Raw genomic sequence first — 27061 nt, forward strand, 5'->3', positions numbered from 1 at the left:
TGTCTTTCCTTGTGTGGGAGCTTAGAGCGAAAGATAATAATTTCATAGACTCTTGCTTCTGCTCTTTTAAAATAGAATTTCATCCTGGAGTGCCGTGGAAAGGACTGCAGAATATTGACCCTGAGAATGACCCAGATGTCACTCCTGGAAGTGTTCCGACTGGGCCTACCATTAATACCACCATACAAGATGTTAATCGCTATCTTCTCAAGAGTGGAGGTAGAGCAAAAGTCACATAAACACTTTGCACCTCTGTATTCACTTTGTTTCCCTTCCTTCCAAAACATTTTAACTAACTGTCTTATTCCTAAAAAACAACAAGGAGTCTGGTGGCACCTTAAAGACTAACAGATTTATTTGGGCATAAACTTTCGTGGGTAAAAAATCCACTTCTTCAGATACATGGAGTGAAAATTACAGATACACGCATAAATATACTGGCCCATGAAGAGAAGGGAGTTACCTTACAAAAGGTACCTTCATGGGCCAGTATATTTATGCTTGTATCTGTAATTTTCACTCCATGCACCTGAAAAAGTGTGTGTTTGTTTTTTTTTACCCACAAAAACTTATGCCCAAATAAATCTGTTTATCTTTAAGGTGCCATCGGACTTCTTGTTGTTTTTGTAGATACAGACTAACACTGCTACCCCTCTGATATTTGTCTTATTCCTGTGTTGTGTATATAGTATATTTTTGTTCAGTAGAGAATTGTCTGTACTACCTATGTGCAGATGAAAGATGGATCTGATAGTGTTCATGCTTTGTTGCTACTGCTGAATTTCCACCATAAGTCTGGAAATTTTTGGCCCACTAAGTCAGAATTTGGAGGTTCCTGGTTTCTTATTGGAAATTTACCACTTTTCATACTGGTGAAAACTCTCAGGCTTAAATATAAATCTGCATGTTTTCCAGGAGGTTACTTACTATATTTAAAAACTAAAGCTGTTTGGTTTTGCTCTCCACACAGTCCAGCCTTTTCTCCTACTTGATACAGCAGTGAAGTCATAATACCAAAATCAGGACATCACAATTCTTTCCATGGCAATAAACTGACATCATGAAAACATGATTTGTGACTTCACTACAGGATCAAGCAGAAAGAGAAGATGTATTTGTACATCCCTAAAATCAGCCAAGAGAGAGTTGGAAAAAACTTCTTGTATATAAATAGTCTCTTCACCTTCCTCCATCCCCGTCCCCATAAGTTTTACACCCGAATGAAGAGGGATCCTCCCTAAAATATTGAGTCATTGGACTTTAGTGCATCTCAACAGGGGTCCATAGCTTTGGAAAATAGACCAAACTAAAGGTAGCTTAGTTGTTTTGTGGTCATGCTGTGACCTAATATGTAAATTGTCTGAAGAAAGCAGTCTAGTAGAACACTATAATGTACAGAGCAGAATTATAACCAAGCTGTCAGTAGGACCTGTAAGGACTTTAAAATGTACATTGAGCTATCATAGTCACTTGTGGGTGTTTGCCTAAATTGTGAATCATAATTATCATTGAAGCAAGTTTCCTATTCTGAGCAGTGGAACTTGAAGCTGTCAGGTAAGAGGCTGTGGAACTTAAAGGGAGTGAGAGATGACCGGGGGGGTAGGGGGTGGGTAATTGCATTAAGTAATGTTGAATTATGTCATTATCAGATGGAAAGCTGTCAGAAAGTAGTCTTTGTTCAAGCTAAAACTTCAGTTATTTGTGTGCATGAGTAATACTGAATTAACTCTTTAATGACTTAAGGTGTTTTTAAGGGAGGGGAATTTAAAAATTTTTTAATTATTTTTACACTGCTAATCAGGTAGGCTTAAAGAAGTTATTTAGCTATGGTTGAGATTCTGATGCATCCAGTATTTTATTTGTGTTGTGCCAACATTAGACATTGGTGTGACACTGAAGATGAGGTTGTCTACTTTGTACATTTATATATAATAATTCATGGTTCTGCATCATGCCAGTCTCATATCTGTGTAATTAGAAAATGTATTCTAACCCTTTACATAAATAGTGTATGAATAAATAATTGTACTATTTCTTCGAGTGCTGGTCCCTATGTGTATTCAACACATGGGTACACATACATGTCATGCACCCAAGTCCAGACATCATTCAGAGCAGTGTCCACTGACTCACACATGCACAGTGATTTCCCTTGTGCGCCTGACTGAGAGTATAAGGAGCAATGCGGATCAATGCCTTTCCAGTTCCTTCTTACTGTCTCCTGGCCTGAGTTGGAATCATGTCCTCCTTCAGTGTATAATCTGTAAAGTAATCTTGTTGTAAATAGTTTTTATATCTAGTTTATTAGTTTTAGTTAGCATATGTTTATAGTAGGATAAGTTCCCCACCACCCTAGCCCCCATTCGGGGGACAATCCTTTCCGGTGCTGGGACTATGCCCAGAATCCCGAGATTCAAGAGTTGCGTCTCCTGCCCTCATTCCTTCTCCATTAGTGACAAGCATCAGTGGTGCCGGTACCACCTGGGTGAAGTACGTATATCAGCAAAGTGCAATATCTGCTCATCTCTTCCATCCAGAACTAGAGAGGCATGAAAGTTCTGTCTTAGGAAGTTTCTGATGGAGGAGGATGAGGCCCCATGCACTCTCTCTCTCTCTCTCTCTCCCCCTTCCCCCCCACTTCCCCTGGTACATCGGCCTCAATTAGCAGCACCCCTCCAAGCACGAGCTTTGGAGCAAAGCCTTTACCACTGAAGACCAAAGACTACTCCTACAGGGCTCCCCATGAGAGTAAGGGACACTTTCATGGGCGCAAGGATAGATTCCCTCAGAGGAGTGTTCATAAGAAACCCATTTCCTCCCTGAGCTGATCTAGGTCAGGCAAGACATCACAAATGGAACCCACGGAACTGGCTCTGACAAACACTCCCAGATTGGAGGGCAAGGCACGAAAAAAGAGGGTCCCAGCAGTGACAGTGGGACCAAAGCAGAAAGACGGATACACACCAGTCCCTTCTACGAGTGGGGTCTGGGCCCCTCATTGGTACCACCTCGTTTACCCAAAGACTGACCAGTGGCAACAGATGAGCCATGTCCTTCAGATGTCCCAGCTGGAACTCCCCGAACTCCGGGCCATACAGAGATCTTCATAATCCCAGAGGATATATTACTCCCTTACCTGCAGTCTCCACTCCTCTTGGACCCTGCACCCCTGAGGAATGTCCTTACCCTGGAGAAGGAATCATTCTCAATGTCTCAGGAGTAGTTACATCCCCCAGACAAGAGTGCCTGCTATCAATGATTCCACCAATGCTGATGGAATCGTCACCAGAATTAGAAGAGCCAGAGGAGATGGAGGCATCAGTATCTCCGAGAAGGCACAGGAGTCCCGACAGGCACTCAATAGGTTATACCTATCACCCAGATGGGGAGGGATAGCTCAGTGGTTGATAACATCACTCCTTTCTTGTCTTCTCCACCAGATGACCACCAGCAATACCAGGAGCTAATGCAAAGGGTCGCTAAAAATCCACATATCCCTTTGGAAGAGGTCCAGGACCCTCAATGCTGACTCTTGGACATTTTACAACCACAAGGACCGGCCAGAGTACCCCTTCCAATCAACGAAGCCCTATGAGGGATGGTGTCCCTAACCTCTGTTTGCCAGAAGCTGAGAATGGGCAATGGGATGGATCACTTAATGATTACCTGTTCTGTTCATTCCCTCTGAAGCACCTGGCATTGGCCACTGTCGGAAGACAGGATACTAGACTAGATGGACCTTTGGTCTGACCCAGTATGGCCGTTCTTATGTTCTTATATTAGATCTAGCCAAAGCAGTTTGGTACACACGTGCATCTTGTGCCCCTATGCCAAAAACGGCCGAAAGATGCTACTTTGTTCCTGCCAAGGGAGCTGACTTTCTATTTTTCCATCCTGCCCCTAAATTACTGGTGGTATGGGCGGCCAGAGAAAGACTTAGGTCGCACTACCAGACATCCACATTGGTAGAGAAGGACACAAAGAGACTGGACCTCCTAGGTAGGAAGGTCTTCTCCTCTGCAGGTCTGCAATTTAATTTAGCTAATTACAAAGCCTTATTAACAAAACACAATTTCAAAACCTACGTCAGACTTACGGGCTCCCAGTGGAAGACCGAACCCAATTCCAAGCTTTCCTGTTCAAAGGAAAACTAGTGACAAAGTTGACTCTCAAGCTGCAGTAGATGCCGGAGATACTGCATCCAGAAATTTGGCCACACAGGGCTGGTCATGCAAAGGGACTCCAATTGTCGGGCTTTCCTAGAGAGGTCAAAAACACTATCCTTAGACTTCCCTTTCGACAGGTCCCACCTGTTTAAATAAAAGTCCATTCTGCGATCCCTGGGGTTTTACTCTTCAGCCCCCAGGAGAAGAAACCAGAGACCGCCCTTCAGGCCACAACCACCCGCTGCAGATGCTCCATATTATCAGAGTCCACCTGAGCCTCTGTCAGCTCCTACTTCCACAGCCTCTGCTTATTCCCAACCTCAGGCCAAAGGCCATTTTTTACATGCAGGTTGAGACTTGCTCACCACTGTTCATGCCACTTACGCCTTCCCCTGTCAAGTTTGGAGGTCATCTTATCCTCTTCACCCACACCTGGAACAAGATCACCATGGACATTTGGGTCCTGGAGATTATACATCAGGGATACTCTATAGAGTTTCTTTCCTTCTCCCCTTACAATCTACCTCCCCAATCCCCCTGCAGGGACCACTCTCATCAGAATCCCTTTTAAACCAGGGAGCAGTAGAATATGTCCCACCGCAATACCATGGAAGAGGGTTCTTACTCCCCATATTTTCTAATCCCCCAAAAAGACAGAGGATGGAGACCCATCATGGACCTTTGACGACTCAATCTCTTTATTCTGAAACTGAAATTCAAGATGATTATGCTGGCATTGCTAATCCGCTCCCTTCAGGAGGGAACGTGGTTCACAGCTCTCGACATGAAGGATATATATTTCCACATTGATATTCATGCATCTCACAGGAAATTCCTATGCTTCATAATCACCCAAGATCACTACCAGTTTTGTGTCCTCCCTTTTGGGCTTGCTGCAACACCCAGGGTATTCACAAAAGCGTTTGCTGTAGTAGCAGACCAGATGCGACGCCAGGGCTCTACACCGTGTTTCCATACCTAGACGACTGACTCCTGGTGGGCCAATTTCATCAGGAAATCATGTCAGCCATGGAATTTATTCAGCACCTTTTTGCTATCTTAGGGGTTTGCATAAATAAAGAAAAGTCCATTTTATGACCTACGAGGACAATAAACTTTATAGGATCCCAGCTGGACTGAGTTTCTGCAAAAGCATTTCTCCCGCAGACAGGTTCCACACAAAGAGCAACTTGATCTCTGACATTACATGCAGACCATGAACTACTGTGTAACACTGCCTTTCTCTGTTAGGCCACATGGTCACATGCACTTAGGTGACACCATTCACTAGACTCCGCTTGCGGGGACTACAAGCATGGCTTCATTCAACCTGCCGATCAAGCAGAGATCACATCGACTCCAGATGCCAGTGCTTTTACTGACATGATGTAGCATTATTTCTAAAATGCCTAGAACAGTGCCCTAAAGAAATTAAATGAAAAAGATGGGAGAGGGTAAGTGATCTCCAGCAGCAACACAGTGGTGTAGTTCTGAATTATCCAGAGGGGTGGTTTCTTAGATCTCCTCAGCTTCTAGTTTCATCGCTAGTGTTTCAACAAAAAGAGCAAGAACTAGCTCCAGAATGCCCCTTCATTTACCTATGCACAAGTATTGGATGATGATAACTTGTGGTGTATGTGTTTAAGTTCAACTTTATATCTAAATGGCTTGTCCCTCCTGGCCAATGAAAGGGTTCTGTTGTGGATGATCTCCATACAGATGGACCTTTTACCATAGTTAATTCATTGCAATTGGTCCTACACAAAGGTCTGATGTTACTGGGAGGTAATGTTTGTTCCAATCTTTGTTTTACAGAAGTTTTACAAAGAAACATAATCAAGTAAGTTCTAGTAATTTAGCTACACTTTAATACTTACAATAAGTTGTGCTAAATGAATTCTTCAATATAATGAGCCACTTAGGGAGGGGTTTTACCAGAGAATCCCTATCCATAGCTGTCTCTAGCACAGTTTCCAACAGAAATTGCAACAAACATTCTCCTTAGCACTGCTGAAAATCTGGAATAATTGCATGGGTTTCAACCATTATTCCGAATTTGGAGTTATATAAATGAGAACAGAATGTGGGCCATCTTGTTTCATTTTTAGTTTTGATCTTACTGCTACAAGATTTTGAACAATATAGTTTGACCTCCTTCATATAAACTTGAGGTTCATCGATTTCTACTAAATTTAGAATGTCAATGAATCATTTATGCATTGGAAAAGTAAGAATACAAAAACCGATGCTATGAAAAGTGCTTCAGTTGTGGGTTACTATGAAACAGTCTTTGAGTTAGGGTGTAATAAAATATTGTTCGTGTGCATCATCCAAATTGGAGTATTACAAGGTTTAAAGTAGTTAGCCTGCAAGGTAGTGGTGGTGGTTGGTTATTTTTGAAATCTACTTGTATCTGCAGTGTAGCCCCTGGAATCACCATTAAAGTTGCCCTCCCCAATCTGAAATGGTACCCCTCTCTGGGCTACCAGCTTCCTTGCACCCTCCTTCACTCTGAGCACTGCCTGCTAGTCACCCATGTGTGGAATACACATAGGGACCAGCACTCGAAGAAGTAGTGGAGATTACTTACGGCAACTGGAGGTTCTTAGAGATGGGTAGTCTCTATCTGTATTCCACCACCTGCCGTCCTTCACCTATGCTTTGGATCCTGTTGGATTGCGGTAAGAGGGAACTGGAGAGTCATCGACCCGCAATGCCCATTATACCCTTGGTCAGGAGCACAAGGGAAACTACTGTGCATGTTCAGGTCGATGGATGCTGCTTTGAAAAATTTCTGGACTCGGGCGCATGGTGTACATGCATACCTACATATGGAATTACAGATAGGGCCACACATCTCGAAGAATCTCCAGTTACAGTAAGTAATCTTCTCTTCTCTTTTAAATGGCTTGTCAATATTCATTACCATTCTAGGGGCATACTTGCTCCTTTGAGACAAAATCCTATGGAAAGCAGTGACTCTGGGGCTCACTAATATGCTATCTTCCTTCATCAGCTTTTTCCTTTAATTTGTGTAAAGAATTAGCATTGTAATGTTAGCTTAGCTGTTTGGATAGCTTTTGTCATTGCATAGTACTGAGGTGTCTGGTCTCATGCCCAGTTCTGAGCACATTTGTCAGCACCTGTGCCTTCAACCCTGGTCAGATCCCTTGGAGTTTGAGATTATATTATGGCATGCCCTAGTGTAAGAGACGGACTTAAAAGCTGTGCATCTTGTGGTACAAAGAAGACACTGACAGACCAGCATTTCCGATGCCTAAAGTACCTCAGTGAAGGTCACTCACAGGGTCAGAGCATGGCTTGTAGTCCTTTTATCCTTCATACCCATAAGCAGGCAGATGCCACGCTTTATTCCCTGTTCTTGAAAAAGCGTTGCTGGATGGTCTGCTCTGAGTTAAAAAGCCATTTGGAATCATTTGGATATTTTTGGCACCAAATAGATTTCTGAATCATGACTCCTAGAAATCCTCAGGTTCAAATAAACTCGAGGAAGGGCACTGTGTTGTGCTTGGCCTTAACTTCTTACTCCTTGATATAAAAAGGAAGATAAAAATGAAAAGTCATGACTTAAATATAAGAATTTGTCGCAGAAGTCACGGATTCCGTAACTTTTCAGAAACCTCTGTGACATTTTCCGTTCAGCTTCAGGCCTGTTTGTGGGGTGGCAGAAGCAGCGCGATCCTCAGCCACTGCTGGCAGCGGATACTGAAACACTCCCCAACATCCCCTCCTCACCCCAGCAGTGGGGCTTAGGCTCTCATCCCCGCCATGGGTCTCAGGCTTCAGTCATCCCTGCGTCACACCCCTCCCGCACTATCATTTTTAGTAAAAGTCGCAGGTCATGGACTTCCATGCATTTTTGTTTACTGTCCGCAACCGAAAAATACTAAAAATAACCGTGACAACATCTTAACCTTGGTCATGACTATTCCTCTGGGTATTTCGGAATCCCCCAGGAAGGGTCTGTTTTGAAAGTAGGTTAGCACCAGCAGAGGCCTTGGCATTGAGGCTTCTTGGCACTGACAGGTTCCTCTGTGTTGGTGTGTCTGTTGGTGCCAGCAAGGTTGGACGGGTGAAGTCTAAGCAATTTGTTCAACTTTCGTTGTCTTCTTGCCAACCTTCTCAATGCCAGTTTAATACTCAATCCCTGTTGCTGTAGTGTAGGTGAGGAATTAGATGTCACTCATGATTGTCCTGTACATTTTTTCCCCACCGTCTTTGAAACGTCAGTCTCCCGTTACCATTAGGCAGTTTGAGGTATCCTAGAAGTTGAGGCCTCTGGCCCAGGGATTTTTGGTGTCCATTCTGCTGCCATCAGAAAGGGAGTTTGAGACCCATCCAACTGTTACAAGGTCAAAGGTCAAGGTCCAATCTTTATTTGAAAATTGCCAGTGATGGAGAATCCAGCACAACCCTTGGTAAGTTGTTACACTGTTGAATTAGTCAAATGATAGATCCCTCATACATAGCATTCTGTAAAGATAAGTTGGTTCCACAGCCTATCCTAAGTTTCACTCGGGTGTTAAGTTGCAATTTGGACCGAACTAAACATATCAGTGAGTCAGTCCCCTAGACTGTTTGTATCATCTAGGAAAACAAGCTGAAATTCCCTTTAATCTCCCCCTTTTCCTGTCCCTAATGGCACCTGTGGTAGTTTGGGGGAATGTGGCTGTTATTCCCCCCCCCCACGCCCTGGACTTTTGCCGGCTCCCTATCTTGGGAGGGTAAGCTGACATGGCTATCTGAACCCTTCTATCTCCATGTTTAATCTTCCCTCTGTCCATCCCACCACCCCAACTCCCCTTACTGGTTCTGCTACCCCTGCTTTCCAGGAAGCTACTTCACCCATAATAGATGGACTGCCTCCCTTGCAAACCTTGCCTCCCTACAATGATGTCTGAGAGGGAGCTTCCTAAGGCTCACTCAGAATAGCAGCAGGGATCCCAGGCGTTCTGGAAAACTTCCCCAATTAGTTTATCAGCTCTTTCGAGCTAGAACTGATCCTAACACTCACTTTCTTTTCTTTTTTTTTTTTTTTTTTATTAAAGGTGGGGGTATTATGTTTATACCAGTACTTCAGTCATCTGAAATTGGGGAGCTATACTGACAAACAGAAAGAAGAAAGATAATTGACCAGTAACTGTAGTGTAACCATAGATCCTCACTTCCCACCACCATTCTTCTTCTATGTCTTCATTTTAGATTCTGAATACATAGAAGGAACTGAGGGACAGTTATGGCTGAGGATCCCTTCCATGCCTTCAGGTCTTGAAGGTTCAATTCTGCATGGAAGCATTGTGCAACCCCAGCTGCTTTCGAGAGGGTTCCGACTCAATGGCAAGAGAGCATGTGCGTCCCACTAGTGTTAATATGTACTGACACTATACTGTGAGAGCCTCAGTTACTGATTAGCAATCTATCTTTAGGCTGTATTCTTAGTTTCCATTCTACTTTGTATAAGGAACTGTTTGATGGCGGGAGTTTAGATGTGCAGCAGCCACTGGTGCCACGTATTTATTCAATTTCAGTCAAACTGACGTTAAAGTCAAGTTGCAGTGTCTATCTTCTGGGTGCTGTATAAATCATTAGTCTCTTGTCTCATCAATAAAGATACAAAACGTTTCCTAATTGTGCATCAGAATGAGGCTTTTGTATAGCATATCACCTTGTAAAGAGAAACAATTTTGTGTTTTCTGAATTAATATATTATGTACACACAGTATGTGTATGTATGTTTTGAATAATGAAAGTAACTCAGAATATGCTGCTAATTGTGGTTGATTGTTAGAGTGGATACTTTCAGTTCATAGCCTCCCATTCTTTGTTCTGACTATTCTGAAGGTATTTTATTCTGTGTTCCAGTCCCTACTTTTGGTACATGGTATATTCGGTATATTTGTTAGTGAGTAGGAAGGTTTTGGATGTTTGTTTAACATTCCTATAAGGCAACTTTGTGTGAGTTTGTTGGACACACGTTGTAGAATGATTTGCCAACTCAAGATGGTTTCAAGTTGTTTCTTACGATTGCTCCTTTGATATATAGCTAGTTTTAGAACATTGTTATGATATACACATTTATTTTACCTGCTGCAAAACCTAAATTTGCAAAATACCTGAGGGTATTTGTGGGCATTAGGGCATGGGGAGAAGTGCTTACTTCAGCAATTTTTAGGTATCAAGGATATTTGATTGGTTTTACATATACATTCATATCCATCCACAGTTGCTGGTGCTTGGATAGGCTGATAAGCATGTTATAAAATGCAAATAGACAGCTTCCCTCCTTCAGATCTAACTTTAACTCTGATGTCCCAAGAGTCAGATAATCTTAAGGGAAATCCAAAATTTGTCTTCTGCATGGGCACCAACACACTTGCCACTGTGGTGCCAGCTTTCTTTTCTTTTATACCGAAGAATTCTGCTTCACTTTATCATGCTTTCTATAACATTTCATTCATGGTTAGAGGAAGTTGGTTGCCTGGTTTGTATTTGCACATGATGTAGTTAGAATTGCTTATTCTGCAGCAAATACCATTTTGCCCATCTTTCTTAGTTGCTTCTTTGCTGGTTCTGCAGGGTCATCCCCAACATCATCTCAGAATGCCACGCTGCCTTCATCGAGTGCCTGGCCGCTTAGTGCCTCCGGCTACAGTAGCTCTTTCAGCAGCATTGCATCCGCACCTAGCATTGCAGGTACGAGAAATGGCCTTTCTACTTTCAGCATCCCTCTCCATCCCCAAAGAGCAAAGGCCCTGAAAAAGTGCTTTCCTCTGGTTATAATACTAGTACTACAGACTTCATATCTTTTGAGCACTGTGCTGCTCCCACTGGCAGCTCTGCAGTGGTGAGCATTTTAACCAGGTGTCTGGAGTTGTGAATATCTGATAAGTGCACTAATGAAATATATATTCAGCCCACTTCATACCATGATGCTACCACTTTATTTTGGCATTCATACTTTTTCAACAAAGTTTATTTTTGCTCCAGCTGTGAGGCAGAATGTTCTCTGTGAGAACTCAATGATAACACTATTGCTGGATCTTACCAGGAAAGGTTGATCTGAAAGCTATTGCCAGTAAATACAGTTTCAAAACTGAAGAGTTTTCAGCCCTATTAATACACAGGAAACAGTTTAGCACTAGCTCAAGGAGGTGTTTTGATTATTTTTAATAAGAAAGCTAAATAGGAATAAGTTTTTGTGTTTTGCCTGTCCCTTTAGTTAAGTAGCTGCTATAAAGTTCTAGCCCCAGTATTGTTAGGATTTCTTTGAGTCCAGCAAACTCATGACATGGAAGATGTAGAAAAACTTTTAAAATTTCCGAACTTAAGTACTGCCACAATAATCAAGACTTCGTATTTCCCACTGCAGTTGAAAGCTTTCTAACACAAACTAAATGCAAAGAGATGCAATCCTGTCTGCCAAATCCTGCAATCCTGTCTGTCTCAAAAATAACTAAATCTTCAGAGTACTGAAAGCTGGAAATGTGGAGCCAGTATAATATAAAAATACCCATTCTGCTGATTGCTTTATTAATGTTCATATTTAATAAATTAAAAACCTCATGTTAATTTAAATTAAGCTTGAACATCCAGGGACCTTAGTGCAACATTTAGGTCCACGTTGCCACAAAGCAAAGGGGCCTGGAAGTGTTCTGTTACAAGGAGGGTAAAGTAATGGCTTGCTTATCCCTTAATTTTATCTGCCATGCATATTTCCTTTTTATGTGTTTGTTTTTTTGCTGTTACATCCTATCTGCATGTGAACCTCATAAGAATCAGTGACATCTCAACATCTAACTTTTATTAATGCACATTCATTATACATTAAATTGTAGGCCCAGCTGCTGCTACTAGTTCTAAAAATCAAACTTTCAAATTTCTTTTCTCAAGCGGTTACTTGAACAATATTAACAACTTCCTTTTTGTCACTGCAGTTTGCACAAAAATATGGGCCTGACTGGCCTCAGACTTTACACCAGTTTGACTCCGTTGACATCAATGGAGTTGCTCTTGATATACATAGGTGTTAATGAGAGGAGGAGAATCAGGCTCTATATCTTTGGTATGTGTGTAGCTACATGAAAGACAGGCAGGTGTGTGGAAGTTTAACGGTGAAATGTTTCAGAGATGATCATTTGACAGTGTGCATTTTGTTTGGTAGTGTCTATAATTTGAGTTGGTCCTGTTTGTGTTAATGACACCAAAATGCTAACCTGTCCTTTTTTTGTTTTAATGTTTGTCTTTGAAATGTATAATTTTAGGTCATTATAGTATGTTTGATAAAACTCCGGTTTGACAGGAATTGGAATAAAATAATTATGATACCAATATAAATGAAGGTAGGATTCAGAGCATAACAAAAAGTTGTAAGAACTGGTAGATTGTGATATATAGGGCTTTTCTTGTAAAGATTGATAGTGTTTCAAAGAGGAACTTGTAAAAGAATCCATACGCCTGATGCGTTTATCTTTGAATTTTCAGCAGCATAGGAAATTTTTCCCTTTCTACTACTTCTGGAATCAGCTTAATTCTGAATCATGAGAACTCGTGCGTGTGCTAATTTCTGTATTTTTAATAACAGTGGTTGTTCCTTCTTGGGTGCAGAAAGTATAAACGTCATTATTTTAATAATTTGGGCTAAATAACTTAGAACGTATACAGTAATGATTTTATTTTTGATTTTGGCTAATCAAACATATTCGCTAGTCTTGTTTTAAGGTTCTTTGTCCTTTATCAGAAAGGGAAGTGCTGGGAGCTGCAATAGCAAGTGGACAATAGTAACAAATGTCAGATACTAGTAGATTATAATAACGAACAGTCTTGAGGATCACCTCTTCACTTACTGGAGTTGCAGATTGTTCAGATTTTTTTTTTAAACTTGCTTACCAAAAATACATGAATTACGTTTCTCTGTTGCAGGTAAATTGTCAGACATCAAGTCTACGTGGTCCTCTGGCCCAATCTCTCACACACAAGCCTCTCTATCCCATGAACTATGGAAGGTACCCAGAAACACTACTGCTCCTACGAGACCACCTCCAGGTTTAACAAACACCAAGCCATCATCTACCTGGGGTGCCAGCCCACTGGGTTGGACCAGCTCTTATTCCTCTGGTATTCCTCTGACTCCTACATTTTATAATATTGCAATGCTCTGTTTGTTTTTATTCTCCATGTTACAGTAGTATGGCACCCTTTTGCTCTAGTACTATGTTGCAGGTACTTGAGGTTCAATAAATGCAGTTGAAATGCAGGTTTTATTTTCAATCACTTAGGGTGGCTCATACTCAAAATAAAGTCATGGGTCAGTAGGGCATGTTTCCAATCAGTGGGGAATAATTTCACTACAACAGGGGTCTTTGTTTATAATACTTTTGCTCATTTTTTCTAAATATCTTGAGACCTTTTTCTTGCTTTGTGGCAGGTGTTTTTCTGTGAATTGTTGTAAGACTTCAGTATTAGCTAATTAATCAGTAGAATTTATTACATAGAATATACATCCACTGCTTAATTTTTGCCAGGACTGAGCCCCGGCACCTCTAGGCTTGGCAGTTTATAGCCCTGGCACCTCTGGGGTTGCCACATCCGTTTTGAAAGTAAAAAAACTGCTTGAGCCCCCGCACCTTTCATTACAAATTAAGCACTGTACATATCTACAGCAGGGATGCAAAACATCCAGGACCCGATTATCCCGTCAGTTGTACGATGAATACAACTGAAGGGATGATGGGACCCCCAGACAGTAAGGTATAATTTCTTTTCTGTCAATCTTTCTTTGGCTGTCATAATTTTGTTTATACACAAATTAAAGGGGGAATATGTATATAATAGCTATATACCCTGTGTATTTGTTTATCATAAAGCATCTGCATCAGAAAAAAATGTCATTACTAATACCTGACTATTCTATCAATCATCTTCCCAAAAAGCTGGGAATTTAATGTTCTCCCCAATTGTCAAAGGCTGTTGCGTCCACCTGATGGCCACAGAGTGCTGATGCAAGGATTCCATCTGCAGCCTCAGTATTTTTACCAAAGTGACTTTGGAACTATTGCAGTTTTTCAAATGCCACTAGAAAATGTCATCTCTGTTGCTTTTAAATTGTCACCTGCTGGCTAATTCCAGTGTAACCCGAAGAAAGTTTTGGTGACATATTAGCTTTCATCAATATAGTGTCACAGTGGCTATCTACGAAAGAGATGGCAGGAATGTGAGAAATCCCACTGGTCCTTCAGAGCCAACTGGGAGCATCCTAATCATGGAGCTCCCTCCTTTCATTCCAAATAAGAAAGAAAAAGAGGATGGAGATAAATTGCTTATTGGATTGCTCATGAGCATGTTTACAATAGCAGTTGCATTGCTAGTGTGTTGTATCTTGCACATTCTTTATTCCTGGTGAGTTTGATTGTTGTATTGTGCTCTCACTAAGATGTTAAATTGTTCCCTTTCTGGATTTATGATATAGGTTCTGCCTGGAGTACTGACAGCTCAGGAAGAACAAGCAGCTGGCTGGTTCTGCGTAACCTCACACCCCAGGTAAGCAGAATAATACAACTGACTACACAAAGAACCAGGCTATACTTAAGAAATGGTAGGAAGAACCCTTATCAGCTCTGGTAATTTTGGTCAGCTGCAATGAGTATATAATATTCATCTATGTAGCAGTAACAGTAATATGTTGAGATAAATCCACACAGTGGATTTAAGCGTTTTAATGGGAGCCATTGTGGGCTCGTGCATAGCACACTGGATTAGAACTCAGGAATCCCTGGTTCTGTTCCCAGCTCTGCTACTGGCCTGCTGGGTGACCTTGGGCAAGTCACTTCCCATGTCTGTTTCCCATTAGTAATTATACCTTTGTAAAGCACTTTTAGATCTGTGGATGAAAAGTGCTATATAAGAACAAATCAAATATGAACTCTGAGTCTGTATAATTAGCCATTCCAGTGTATATCATTTATTTGTTTAAAAGTTAGTTGTGAGAATGGTGTTTTGGGGGCAAATTCAAAGATTTGAAGTCCCAATTATTCTGGGGTTTCTCTTATGCTCCCCAATCTGTCAATTCCTCTACTCCTCTCCATAGTATAATTCACATGGAGAGGCATAAGACCGAAAGCAGTGGGTGCAGAGACCAGGAGATGTCATGAATTAATATAAACTATTTATGAACAAGCTGCATTCCCAATCAACCCTTGGTAGACATGTAGTGATAAATATTTTTATATTAATTTAAAATAACTGGCAGGTTCTGTGTGCTGAACTGTAGAGAACTTGAAAAGTAAAGATTACCACCTCCTAATAAAATAGTGACACATCTAATTAGATTCTTTTATCTTGTGGGAGGAAACTACATTTGCACTCAATGTAAATGTTTCCTTTATCATTTAAAGCCCCTTCCATTAACAAATATACTAAGGACAACCACAGAAAAACAAGTCAACTTTTTTCTTCCTCTGCAATTAGATTGATGGTTCTACACTGCGGACACTGTGTTTGCAACATGGCCCTCTAATTACATTCCACCTGAACCTGACTCAAGGGAATGCTGTGGTCCGCTACAGTTCCAAGGAAGAAGCAGCCAAGGCCCAGAAGTCTCTGCATATGTACGGTTTTTCTCTTCTTCTTTTCCTTTTTTCTGTAAAGTAGAATCTAGTACAGCGCCTGTTCTCCTAAGCACTCGCTTGTTATGGCACTGAATTGCTCTGCGGAATTATTTGGTGGTGTCTTGGAAATTATCTGTTAGCAGAAATTGTAGGAGAGCTGCATAAAGAAAAAGTACTCGTGGACTAGATACACTCAGAAGTAGTGTATGAAGTGCCATTATAGAAATCGATGGTAGGTGTTCACCATAAGTACTGTGTTCAGTTCTGCTCACACCACCTCAAAAAAGATACAACAGAAATACAAGGGACCCAAAGACAGTCAACAAAAAATGATGAAAGGCATGGAAAAAATTCCATATGCAAAACAGAAAAGACTAGGACTGTTTAGTTCACAGGAAAAAAAGAATAAAAGAGGACATGCTAAAAGTAATCAAAATGAGGAATGGTGTAGAGAAGGTAACTCATGCACTGGTATTTACTTTTTCCCAAGGGGACTGCCAATGAAACTGAAAGACGTTTAAACTAATAAAAGGATGTTCTTTTTAAACCACATTACCAAAAGAAAAGAAAAAACCTGTAGAACTCATTGCCACAATCCCTTATTGAGGATAAGATCTTAGTAGCAGTTAAAAGGGGATTTGGCATTTACAGGGATGAGAATATACATAATTACATTAGATAGATTTTAAAATATAAGGAATATAAATCGTAATGTTTCAGGACATAAGACCACCACTAATTGCTAAGAATTAAGAAGAAATTTGCCCTATTGGCAGATAATTCATCATAATAATGTAAAGCACTCTTCTCTGAAGCATCTTATGCTGGTCACTGTTGGAGACAAGATACTGGGCTAGATGTAACACTGGACTGATCCAGTATGGCAGTTCCTATGTTTCCCTAGCCTTTAAAATTATGGGGCAATAGTCACGGCAGATGCAAAGTTGCAGCTAGCTTCCCATGATGAGCCTCATTAGATAAAAGGATAAAGTGTATGTAATGTAGAAAAATTTGCATAATGATATGCATGGTGGTGTTGCTTTTTAAAGTTTTGACCTTTCCTTAATTAAAGACTGTGTGGCAGCATTCAGAACAGATAAAGGTCAAAAATTGCCCTGACTTAATGATTGCAGTTTAGATGTGGGACTAAGTTAGAAAGAATTCTATCCTTAAGGGGGTGTTTATGCTGTAATATTGAAAATGTAGATTTAAAAATCAGCGTATATTTTAAAAGAGTATACAGTACATCCTCAATGTTCGCCAAGGTTTCAGAGCCATCCATATAAAGGAAGAATTTTGATTAGAGGGGAAATAATGTTAGTACATATTGCTGCGAAGGACATGACAGACCTCTGCTTTACAGAGGTTGGGTATTGGGTTGTGCTATATTTATTGTGTACAGATACAAAAACATTGGTTTGGAGGACAATAATGGTAAATTAAAAAGTTAACAAGATTGTAACATACCGTATATACTCATTCATAAGTATATACTCGCTCACATTTTTTTAGTAAAAAAAAAGCACCAGAGAAGGGGGTTGGCTTATGAACGGATATGGAGAGGGCAAGGTAGGACACAGCCCCTCCCCCCAACAGAGGGAGCAAGGAGAGGGAGCACAGCCAGAAGGGAAGAGGCGGGGCCAGAATCTCTCCACTTCTGGCCACGCTGCTCTCTCCCGCACTTATGCTGCAGTCACTACTCCTTTCAGTTCTTTATCTGTATCTCATGCACAAAATCCTGTGTACTCTGTGGAAAGCTTTACTTTCCAAAAACAAAAGAAGACACTAGTCCCTGTCTTGAAAAGTTTGCAGACTAAAAGATACTGTCTGCAGGTGTGTGGCTTTTTATGTGTGCGTATTGTGACAAAGCTCTGTCCTTGTCTCCATGGGTCCTGCATTTCCTGGCGGATTTCGCTAGTCTCAGAGGCTCACTGTGACCCTCCACGTAGCCCTTCTCTCTCTAGAGACAAGGGTCACAGCCTACTGAGCCATTTTCATCATAAACCAGCAAGGGAGGTGAGGAGAAGCTACCCTCCCTTGCACAGTCTCTGTTGTCTCCCAGTCTCAGTGATTAATCAGGGGGCAAAGAGGGGAAGCCCAGGCCCACCCTCTACTCCGGGCTCCAGCCCAGGGACCCTAATAGTATCAGCTATGGTAGCTGACTTTAGAAACAGGATGCATACAATTCCTGAGCCACTTTCCCACAGCAGCCCCCACTTCCTCAAGATCCACTTCACCCTTACCTCAGGGCCTCCTTCCTTGTGCCTGATATGGTTTGTACTGCTTAGTCTCTCCAACAGTGCAACTTCCTCCTACAGCTCCTGACACACGCGCCCACCTGACTAACTGGGAGGCTTTTAACTAGTTACAGCCAGCCCCTGATTGGCTTCAGGTGTCCCAATCAACCTAGCTGTCCTCCCTGCCTTCTGGAAAGATCTTAATTGATCTTAATTGACCTGGAGCAGCTGCCATTTGCTTATCCTGGTAATAGGGATTTGTTTAGCCTGTGGCTAATATATATGTCTCCCATTACTTTACTATAGCCATCTGGCCTTGCCCCGTCACAATATGCTTGTACACTTAAGTAATTATGAAGTAGAATTATTGGGATGAAAATGAGTTAGGGGTAGGAGTTTTAAAATTTTTGAGCTGGCCTAATTTGATCTCCTCCACTGAATTCAAAATGAAAATGAGCTTATAAAAATTCTACTCTCCTAGTATAAGCAGGCTCTGATACTTGTGAAAATAGTGTCAGTTGTAACCCTGTGTTTCACTGTGTTGTGTTGTTGTTCTTAGGTGTGTTTTGGGAAACACTACCATCTTGGCTGAGTTTGCTGGTGAAGAAGAAGTAAACCGTTTCTTAGCACAAGGCCAGCCACTGCCACCCACCTCCAGTTGGCAGTCCAACACTGGAACCAATCAGACTCGCATGGGCTCCACGAGCAGCTCTCATGGATTGGTGCGGAATGATGCAGGCCACTGGAATACTCCCTGCCTGGCTGGCAAAGGGAGCAGCGATTTGCTCTGGGGTGGGGTCCCTCAGTACTCAAGCAGCCTTTGGGGGCCCCCCAGCACCGATGATGGCAGGGTTATTGGCAGCCCAACACCTTTGAATACTCTGCTCCCAGGTGATCTTCTCAGTGGGGAGTCCATCTAGGAAAGAGAGAAACAAAGTGGAAATAACAATCATCAGCACTAAAGGAAAAAATTGTAACCCTTTCCAGTCCAGGGCTTCACGAAGAATCCAGCTTTAACAGATCAGACTGGCAGCCCTTTTTAGTACCTCTGTCCAATATCGAATATGAAACTCTGCAGAAGTCCTTGTGAACTGTTAATGAAACAGTATGGGCTACATTTGGTCAGTGTCACATGCTAATGACAGGTTTTATTTTTTTCATGGCTTTTTATTTTATGTCGTCTTTTTATGTTTGTATTGTGTTTTTAAAAACAAAGTATAAAAGCTGCTTAGAATAGGTCTATCATGAAGGGCACTTTTCAGAATTTGGGCTGGAAAGGGTTATTTTATCAACTTTGGGGGGAGGGAGAAAATGAAAGCCTATTTTAAATGAGCCTGTGACTATTATGCACATTACCAGAGGCGGACCCAATAATCAGAAGAGTGGAGTGTGATATTCATCTTTGGTACAGAAAAGTAATGAATCCGAATGGTAACTATTGACTGTACAGGTTGAATTTGGAGGGTGGGGGTGGGGTATCTGTGTCCACTGCTCCCATGGATCTGCCTATGCACATTGCCCTTGTTTCATTACTTTTTCATGTCATTTTTTTAAAATCCCCCAAAAATATAAAAAGTTAAAAAAAAAAAACATATCAAACATGCAAATACTTGAATCCAGCAGGCCAATAACAAAATGTGAACACTTTCTAATTATTACACTTCCAGGTTGGCATCAATACACACAAAACAGGCTCTAGGAATTTTTTTTAAAGTTCATACTATGTGTTTATGTTGGAACAGATGTATGTGTGTGAGTGAGCTTGTATGTGTGTGCGTGTGTGCGCGCCCGTGTGTGATTTAACAAAAGTGTGATTTTTTTTTTCTCTTATTCAGTATATATGCTTTTTATTTGCTCATTGGTCAAACGTTTAATTGTTATTAGCTTCTAACTTTGCACTGAGTGTCCGCAGCCCTTCTTGTAGCTAATCCTATATGTTAAAAAAAAAAAAAAAAAAAAAAAAAAATTGATAGGAGGGGCCGGCGACAATTCATGTGTAAATGTTTACTCAAGGACTCTTATTGCGTTTTAAAAATTACAGTGTGTATCTCTGGAGAATAATATGTATATCTACCTTTAGCGGCTTTTTATTGTGGACTAATGCAAGAAAATTATTACCGGAGTATTGCACCATTTTCCATTCGGAATATAAAGTTTAAAAAAAATACTCTTGTTGAACTGTGGCCATAGATATTTGTAAAGAGTGGATAGTTCCCCTGCAAGCAGGAACACAAACAAGCACTTGGACATAGTTTTGACTGCTTTTGGAGGAGTCAGGAGTTTTGGCTCCCACCTGTTTACAGACCTTTTTTTTCTCCTTCAAACTTTAAAATAAAAAAGGAATTAAAAAAAAAAAAAGAAAGAAAAAAAAAAAAGACTTCCATCATAAAGAAACCTATTTTCAGAATGAAGATATGCTACTTCAGAGCTCTGGGATTGAACAGTGTTGTTGTATTATCCTTTTCTTTGGCCATTGCTGTGTACTATTTTTTGTTGTTTTCCTCTTCTTCGTCAAAGTGGCGAAAACTTTGTGATCACTATCTTGCACATGGTGGAAGATGTCTCAGGAAAGCCGGGTTTCCCGAGGAGCAACTCCACACCATTTCATGTATTTTTAAACCCAACTCCTAGCACTGAAGATATTATTAAAAAAACAAAATAAAAAAAAATAAAAAGACAGAAGAAAATACCTAATCTAATGTGTAGCAGTTACATATTTACCAAATAATGGACTCAAAAGAAATAGATGTTTGAAGAGTGCTTTATATATTAAAAAAATTGCTTTATGTTTTAAAAAATGATCAATGTTTTTGATTGTTTTTGAAAGGAAGAAAGACAATGGAATAACATACCCTGCAAGTATGTTTTAAAAAATTATATGAACATTGTGCTCCCTGCCTGCTTGGATCAGGAAACTTGTGCATTACATTTTTTATTTTTATTTTTTTGGAAGATTAGCTTTTTAATGGTTTTATCAGTTAAAAAGGGTCCTGCAAGATTGCAAATCAACAAAAGCTGGTTTTATAGAGGATCATGAACTATGCACAAACTGGGTTCAAGACTTGTTTTTTTCTCAAGTTTTAGTAGTGTATTTAGCTGAATAACCTTTCCTCAGAGTAATTGCATCTCATTGCCATTACACGCAATCTACATATATATTTTATATATATACACACACACATAAAATATGTATGTGTGTATGTGCGTGTTTCCATACAGTACATAAAATTTTCCATGCTGAAGTTTAGCACTGAGTTGTAGAAAAACTCTTGATATTTTAAAATTGGCGATGGAAGTTAAAATTTCTGTTAAACTTTTTTTTTTTTTTGGCCTTTCATTTGGAATTAAAGATGTCTGTAACTCTGAGATTTAAAAAAAAAAAAAGTTTGTGGCTTTTAATGTTATTTCTCCTCATAGAATGTGATTGTTAAAGAACATGCACCGAAAGTTGCTTTCGAGAGTACGAAGATTCTTTGAAACTTAATAAATTGCAGTTTTTTCTTGGCTGTTCAAATAAATGTGTATTTTTCTTTAATACAGGAGATACTAAAGGATTTTGTTAAATGTCAGTTTATTTCATGGAGGAAGTTTAACCCTTTCAATATTAATGAAGAGTTAAATGTGCAACCAGGCAAATTACTTCCATTATTAAAGTCTCGTCCTTTAAAGGTATGCTAATTGATAACTACACTCTCATAGTCTTTTACCAAATCACATTAGGAACATGTGGTGTATAAAAAAAGCAGTTATTGCATTTTTGTTAGAATTAATTTGTTTCTGCTTTCTGTTGTTTATCCATGCTTTTGTTTTCCTTTTAAATATGAATAGAAGCAGAGGTAATGGGACCCCACGTATCTCTGCAATAAATGATTATGATGAGGCCACCCAATTATTTTCATGTTTGTACCAACCAGGTTTTGAAACCGAGAGCCAGATCCTCAGCTGGTATAAATCATCATAATTCCATTGAAGTCAGTGAAGCTCTGATTTATACCAGCTGAGGTCTCCAGAGGCAAAAGGTGTACAACCCCACTCTACCACCTGCCCTTTAAGAATTTTTTTAAAAATTGCAATATCTTCATAAAGGTAGTTCAGGGCATCTGAGAGGTTTTGAATTTTGAATACTGGAAGGGTTCTGATGGCAGTGTATTGCACTGGCCCAGCTTCCTAAAATTCTGTCACTGGCACAGTGATTCCATAAGTAATACATCTTCATTTAATAAGAAGGCTCCTTTGTGGAATAGAAACAGCTCTTAGTGAGTTTTGTGGCTAGTCTCAACATATGACAATATTATCACAAATTATCAATTCTAGATATTGGGGTGATTTTTACTCTGTAAATACCTAAGATAGCTAGATCTGTCCATCTTGCTCATAAACATGGTAACAAAAATTACATAAATACAGAGGTATAAACATGGTGTTTGGTTCTCTGTTTCCCATGCCCAAAGATGGGTGGTCCCACCCTTCTTTTTGCTTCTCTCCGAGATAATATTTGCAGTTCACCTCTGGGAAGAGAGCTTTGCCTTTCTTCTTCCTTTGCTATCTTTCATGAAGAATTCAACGTCAGATGTTCTCAGCCTTCAGTTGTTTAAACTTTGGAGTCCCTTACAGAGCCAGGTGTTTCAGTCAAGTTCCTTCAGGCTAGCAGAGATGACTTTTTATAAAGTAGAGCTACTTTCAGAAATTAGAATACATCTTGTCAAAGCCAGAAACAAATGTGGCTTTTGGCCAAAATTTGATTGTAGTGCTTGTTGTGGTTTTATTTTTCATTTTCAGTGTGCCACATTCATAGCTATTTAATGCATTCAGTGACATAAGATATTTCTTAAAGTTCATATAAAACCGCTGTTGATAATGCAGATTATTTTGTGTTTTAGAACTTTTACATGGATATGCACTAGGGGCTATTGCTTTCATGTGTATGTTGCAGTTACCTTACACAGGGAGCCATGCAATGAGAGTGCTGTCTTCTAAATCCAGACCAAGAATGTTGCTCTTTCCTAAGCAGTCTGAAACTGTCAAACTTCTTCTTAGAGAGATAAAGTGGGTGAGATAATATCTTTAATTAGACCAGCTTCTGTTGGGGAAAGAGACAAGCTTTCGAGCTTACACAGAGCTCAAAAGCTTGTCTCTCTCACTACTAGAAGTTGGTCCAATAAACGATTATTACCTTACCCACCTTGTCTCTAATATCCTGTGACCAACACTGCTACAGAAACACTGCAAACTTCCTTATAGTCATTTGTCCAGTCTAGTTTGTGGGTGGGTGCCATCAGAGCAGATTGTTGTTCCCCTTCTTTTTTCTTTTGCTATTTCTGCTCCACAATTGTCATCCTTGATAAATCAGTATATGGTTGTGTATGTGAAGGAGCATTTTAATTACAAAAAATTGTATACAAACGTTTGTGTATGTTAAGTATCATTGGAGTTGAGAGAGTCTGGAAATAGAATTGGAGCCCTCTAATTTTGGACAGCTATGATGTGATAACCAGAGCAAGGCTCGTCAGGGTGACCTGTAAGGACCTTCTCATATTGTATATGAACTGCTGCTAAATGTCTGTTAGAATTGACATGTAAAATGATGGCTGTACTAATTGTATCACTGTATTGATGCTGAATGTACAATCTCTTCACAGTTATTTTCTCAGTTTTCATGGAGGGGAGGGTTCTGAAAAATGGGCGTCAATATATTTAGATCCAACGAACTTGGTATGTAACTGTATGGATGCCTGCCCTACTGCCCCCACCCCACCCTCTGTGGGGAAAAAACCCCAACCTGGCAACTCCATGAAATGTCTGGAAACGTGAGATTCATAATGCTATCCTTTGGAGGAAACTGTCCATAAGCCTATTCAGGACCATTTTAGGGGTCCCCTCAGACTGTTTTACCTAGATCCTTGCATCTTGCATGAATGGCAGTAACTTACCAGCTGAAAGCTTTGTGGGGGAGACAAACTGTTGTTCGCTAGCATTCTGTCTTTGTCCTGGAAATGGCCCCTTCCAGTTATATACCTGTGCTTTTGGAGCTTGCAAGGGGCTCCTCCAACATTCACTCCACTTTTTGGGGGGGAGGGTCCTCTCTAGTTTTCTGGAGAGGGGAAACTCTGCTGATGTGCCCACGTTCTAGTGGGGTGTGGGTGGCTTTGTCTAACATTCCACCCATTCTCAGGTTAAATATTGCTTGCTGCAGGTTGCCAGACTACATTCTCTAATGGCAGATTGAGTCCATGCAAACACAGTAAAGTTTCCCGTTTATATTCTCTTCTCCTTCCCCGCCCTTTTCCCTAATGAAAAAGTTTCATATGACATTTTATCTTCTGTGTGCCCCCAGTGTTTATTTTTACTGTCAGATGCATTGGAAACAATTTGCTTGTAAATTTTCACTGATGAAACGTGGTTCCAGTGCAGTCATGGTTTCAGGGTTATTAAAATGTTATAAAACATAATAGGCTGGAAGAGTCCTTTGCTTTTCAATAAATATTCTTTGTAGAGATGGGCTGGCATTAAACTAGCTACAGGTGCTGCCTAGTTTCTATAGGTAACCATTCACCTCCCTAGCTGGCTTACCCTGATACATGCAGCAGAAACTCGCATTGAAATTAACTGGGTCATTCATTTAAATGTTCATTTTTCAAATAGACTGACTTGGTAATCTTCAAAACTGTGCCTGCCCCATTTCTAACCCAGCTGCAGTCCTCAGTACTTTTCTGGCTATTCTGCCACCCTTCCCAATCCATATCAGATAACTGTATTAAAACCAAAATAGACCACTAGAGAGTTATAGATTGACTTCTTCAGTTAGGAACAGCCTCTTCTGTTCATATCTTTGCAACAGGTGACCTAGTTTAGCTAACAATACAAATGGCTGAACATATAAATAAACCTCCTCAGACCCTGCTGGAGCAAAAAAAAAAATCATATGATTTCAACCACCACACGCTCCTTCAACCTTTTCTCTGCACATCTGCAATCTCACTGACTGGTTTCCCTTACTGGGAGGCCCAGTTCTCTTCCTCCCTCCCTCCCCACAGGCTTCAAGTAACTCCCAATAAAGTCAAAGCATTTATTAACCTGCAGCGGAACAATTGTACTCCTAAGTACTGATCTTCTCCCTGTACAAGTTGTTTATCCTGCCTATTTACAAATAGTCCTCTGTTTAGTGGCAGATTCAGCACAAGTGTACCATATGTAATACTAGGGTCAGCAGCTATATTGACTATTATATTTTATTGTCCTAAAACTAGACAGACATACTATGCAGGTTTATATATGAGAACAGAGTAATTACTTAAAGTTCTTTGACAACTCACACAGTTGTGGAAGTATTAGTAACAATCCAAATGAAAGATATTCAACAGCGTTCAAAATGTGTCATTGTTCCAAGGTAAGTATTGCTGTGTAGCTCTCACCCCATCATGTCACGCTTTGGGAGTGATTCCAGAGTAAAAGGAAAGACCTCACAAGAGAATGAAGCAAACAAGCATGGAGGAGCTGGAAGGAGACATAGTAACCAAACTAGAAGGATGTGTCCAAGACTTAAACAGTTAGTTTTAGACTGGTTGACCATGGATGAGCCCATTCTGCTTCATTTAAGTGCCTTTTTATCCATCCTTTTTAACTAAATCATTTGTTTTTCTTCTGTCAACTTTAGTTCATTGACTATTTTCTATTTATGGTGTAAAAATGTGTCCAAATGGACTAGGTTGGATTGTTCCACAACCCCCCCCCAAAAAAAAGGTAAAATATGTAGATTGCTTTAATATTTTTTATTTCTTGCTCCTCAGTTAGGTTGCTACAGATGGTGGAAAAAATCCCATTGGGTTCAAGCACTGCTCCTTTACAATTATGGTACTGCATCACTCCTTTACGATTATGGCACTGAATGTCCTGGGCAGGCCAAGATAAAGCTACATGTGAGAGATTCTCAGAGATGTCCCATCCTTGAACTTTCCTGTAAGTTTTCATTATCTGTCAGTCTAGTCTAGCCAATGACTCAAGGATCAAATAATTGCCTGGATGGAAGTCAGGATGTACTGTATCTCGAGACACTTAGTTTCAGAATAATTTCTCAAGGATATTTGAACATTTTAGAAACACATTACTGCCTGGGGCCATTTCAAGTCATGGAGACAAAACTACAGAACATCAGAGTATTAGTACACTAAACCAACACAGAGGAAGGGAAGGCTTGTATCTCTTGGGTAGATAAGCACTGATACATGGTGGCCTTTGCCACCATTATAATTCTAACACTACCTTTTGATCCATTTTATGGAATCCAAATCCTACTAGATATCACAGACCTATATTTGTGCACTCCACACCATTGTCTTCTCAAAATGTAGTCCATGACCTCCAGTGGCCTGGTGCTTCACAGAATGGATTTTAAAAGCCAAGTAGTAATGGGATTGGACTGTTGGGAGGAGGAATGTTAGCCATGAGAAAGAGGAGCTTTTCCAAAGTGAACCTCGGAATGAAAAGGTAGGAGAACTCTCTATTTAGAGTCTCACCCTCAGCAGAGGTAATATTTGACCTTTTCAAATCAGGCTACTTTCATTGTCTGTCAATATGATGCATTTAGGTAACAGGGATTCTTCTTCACATGTGCATTCTCCTGTGTGTGCGCACCCCAAGCACAGTCCCCAGAAATTTTGACCTTAGTGGTACCTGTTGGGGCTGCTTAAGTGCCCTCTGCTGCCATGTGCCATGATAGTCTCTGGAACAGCTTTCCTTGCATTCACAAGCTCTCTCTGTGGTCTTTTATTCTTAACTGTACACAGTTGTAGTTATATTTAGTGAAGTTTGGTAAATTGGTTAGTTGTGTTTTTGTGGAGTTTTTGTGTGATCCCCAGTGCCAAGGGATGCTTCAGTCACCAGGCTTTAAGCCCTGCGCTTCCTGTAACAAAGCTATGACCCTGAGCAACCTGCACTCAAGCTGCCTGAAGTACCTGGGAGAAACTCACATTGGGGACCGTTGCCAGATCTGCAGGGACTTTAAATCTCACACAAAAAAGGATTAGGAGACCAGGCT

General features: G+C 40.5%; 1 protein-coding gene across 24 annotated transcripts in view; it reads left to right on the forward strand.

Annotated features, from left to right (window-relative positions):
* Positions 1-24476, forward strand: part of TNRC6C (trinucleotide repeat containing adaptor 6C) — a 380854-nt gene extending 356378 nt beyond the window's left edge. For 12 of the 24 annotated variants that reach the window (XM_065562714.1, XM_042841171.2, XM_042841173.2 and 9 more), the window contains 7 exons: positions 76-219; positions 9390-9536; positions 10764-10880; positions 13107-13301; positions 14653-14723; positions 15651-15790; positions 18587-24476. In XM_065562714.1, coding sequence (XP_065418786.1) covers positions 76-219; positions 9390-9536; positions 10764-10880; positions 13107-13301; positions 14653-14723; positions 15651-15790; positions 18587-18947 — 1175 coding nt within the window. In that variant the 3' untranslated portion in view covers positions 18948-24476. The remainder of the gene's footprint in view (positions 1-75; positions 220-9389; positions 9537-10763; positions 10881-13106; positions 13302-14652; positions 14724-15650; positions 15791-18586) is intronic. The other 12 variants (XM_042841172.2, XM_065562723.1, XM_065562726.1 and 9 more) reach the window with 4 other exon arrangements.
* Positions 24477-27061: the final 2585 nt, after the last annotated feature.

Source organism: Chrysemys picta, chromosome 12, assembly GCF_011386835.1.
Source record: "Chrysemys picta bellii isolate R12L10 chromosome 12, ASM1138683v2, whole genome shotgun sequence".
In the NCBI taxonomy this organism is placed as follows: domain Eukaryota; kingdom Metazoa; phylum Chordata; order Testudines; family Emydidae; genus Chrysemys; species Chrysemys picta.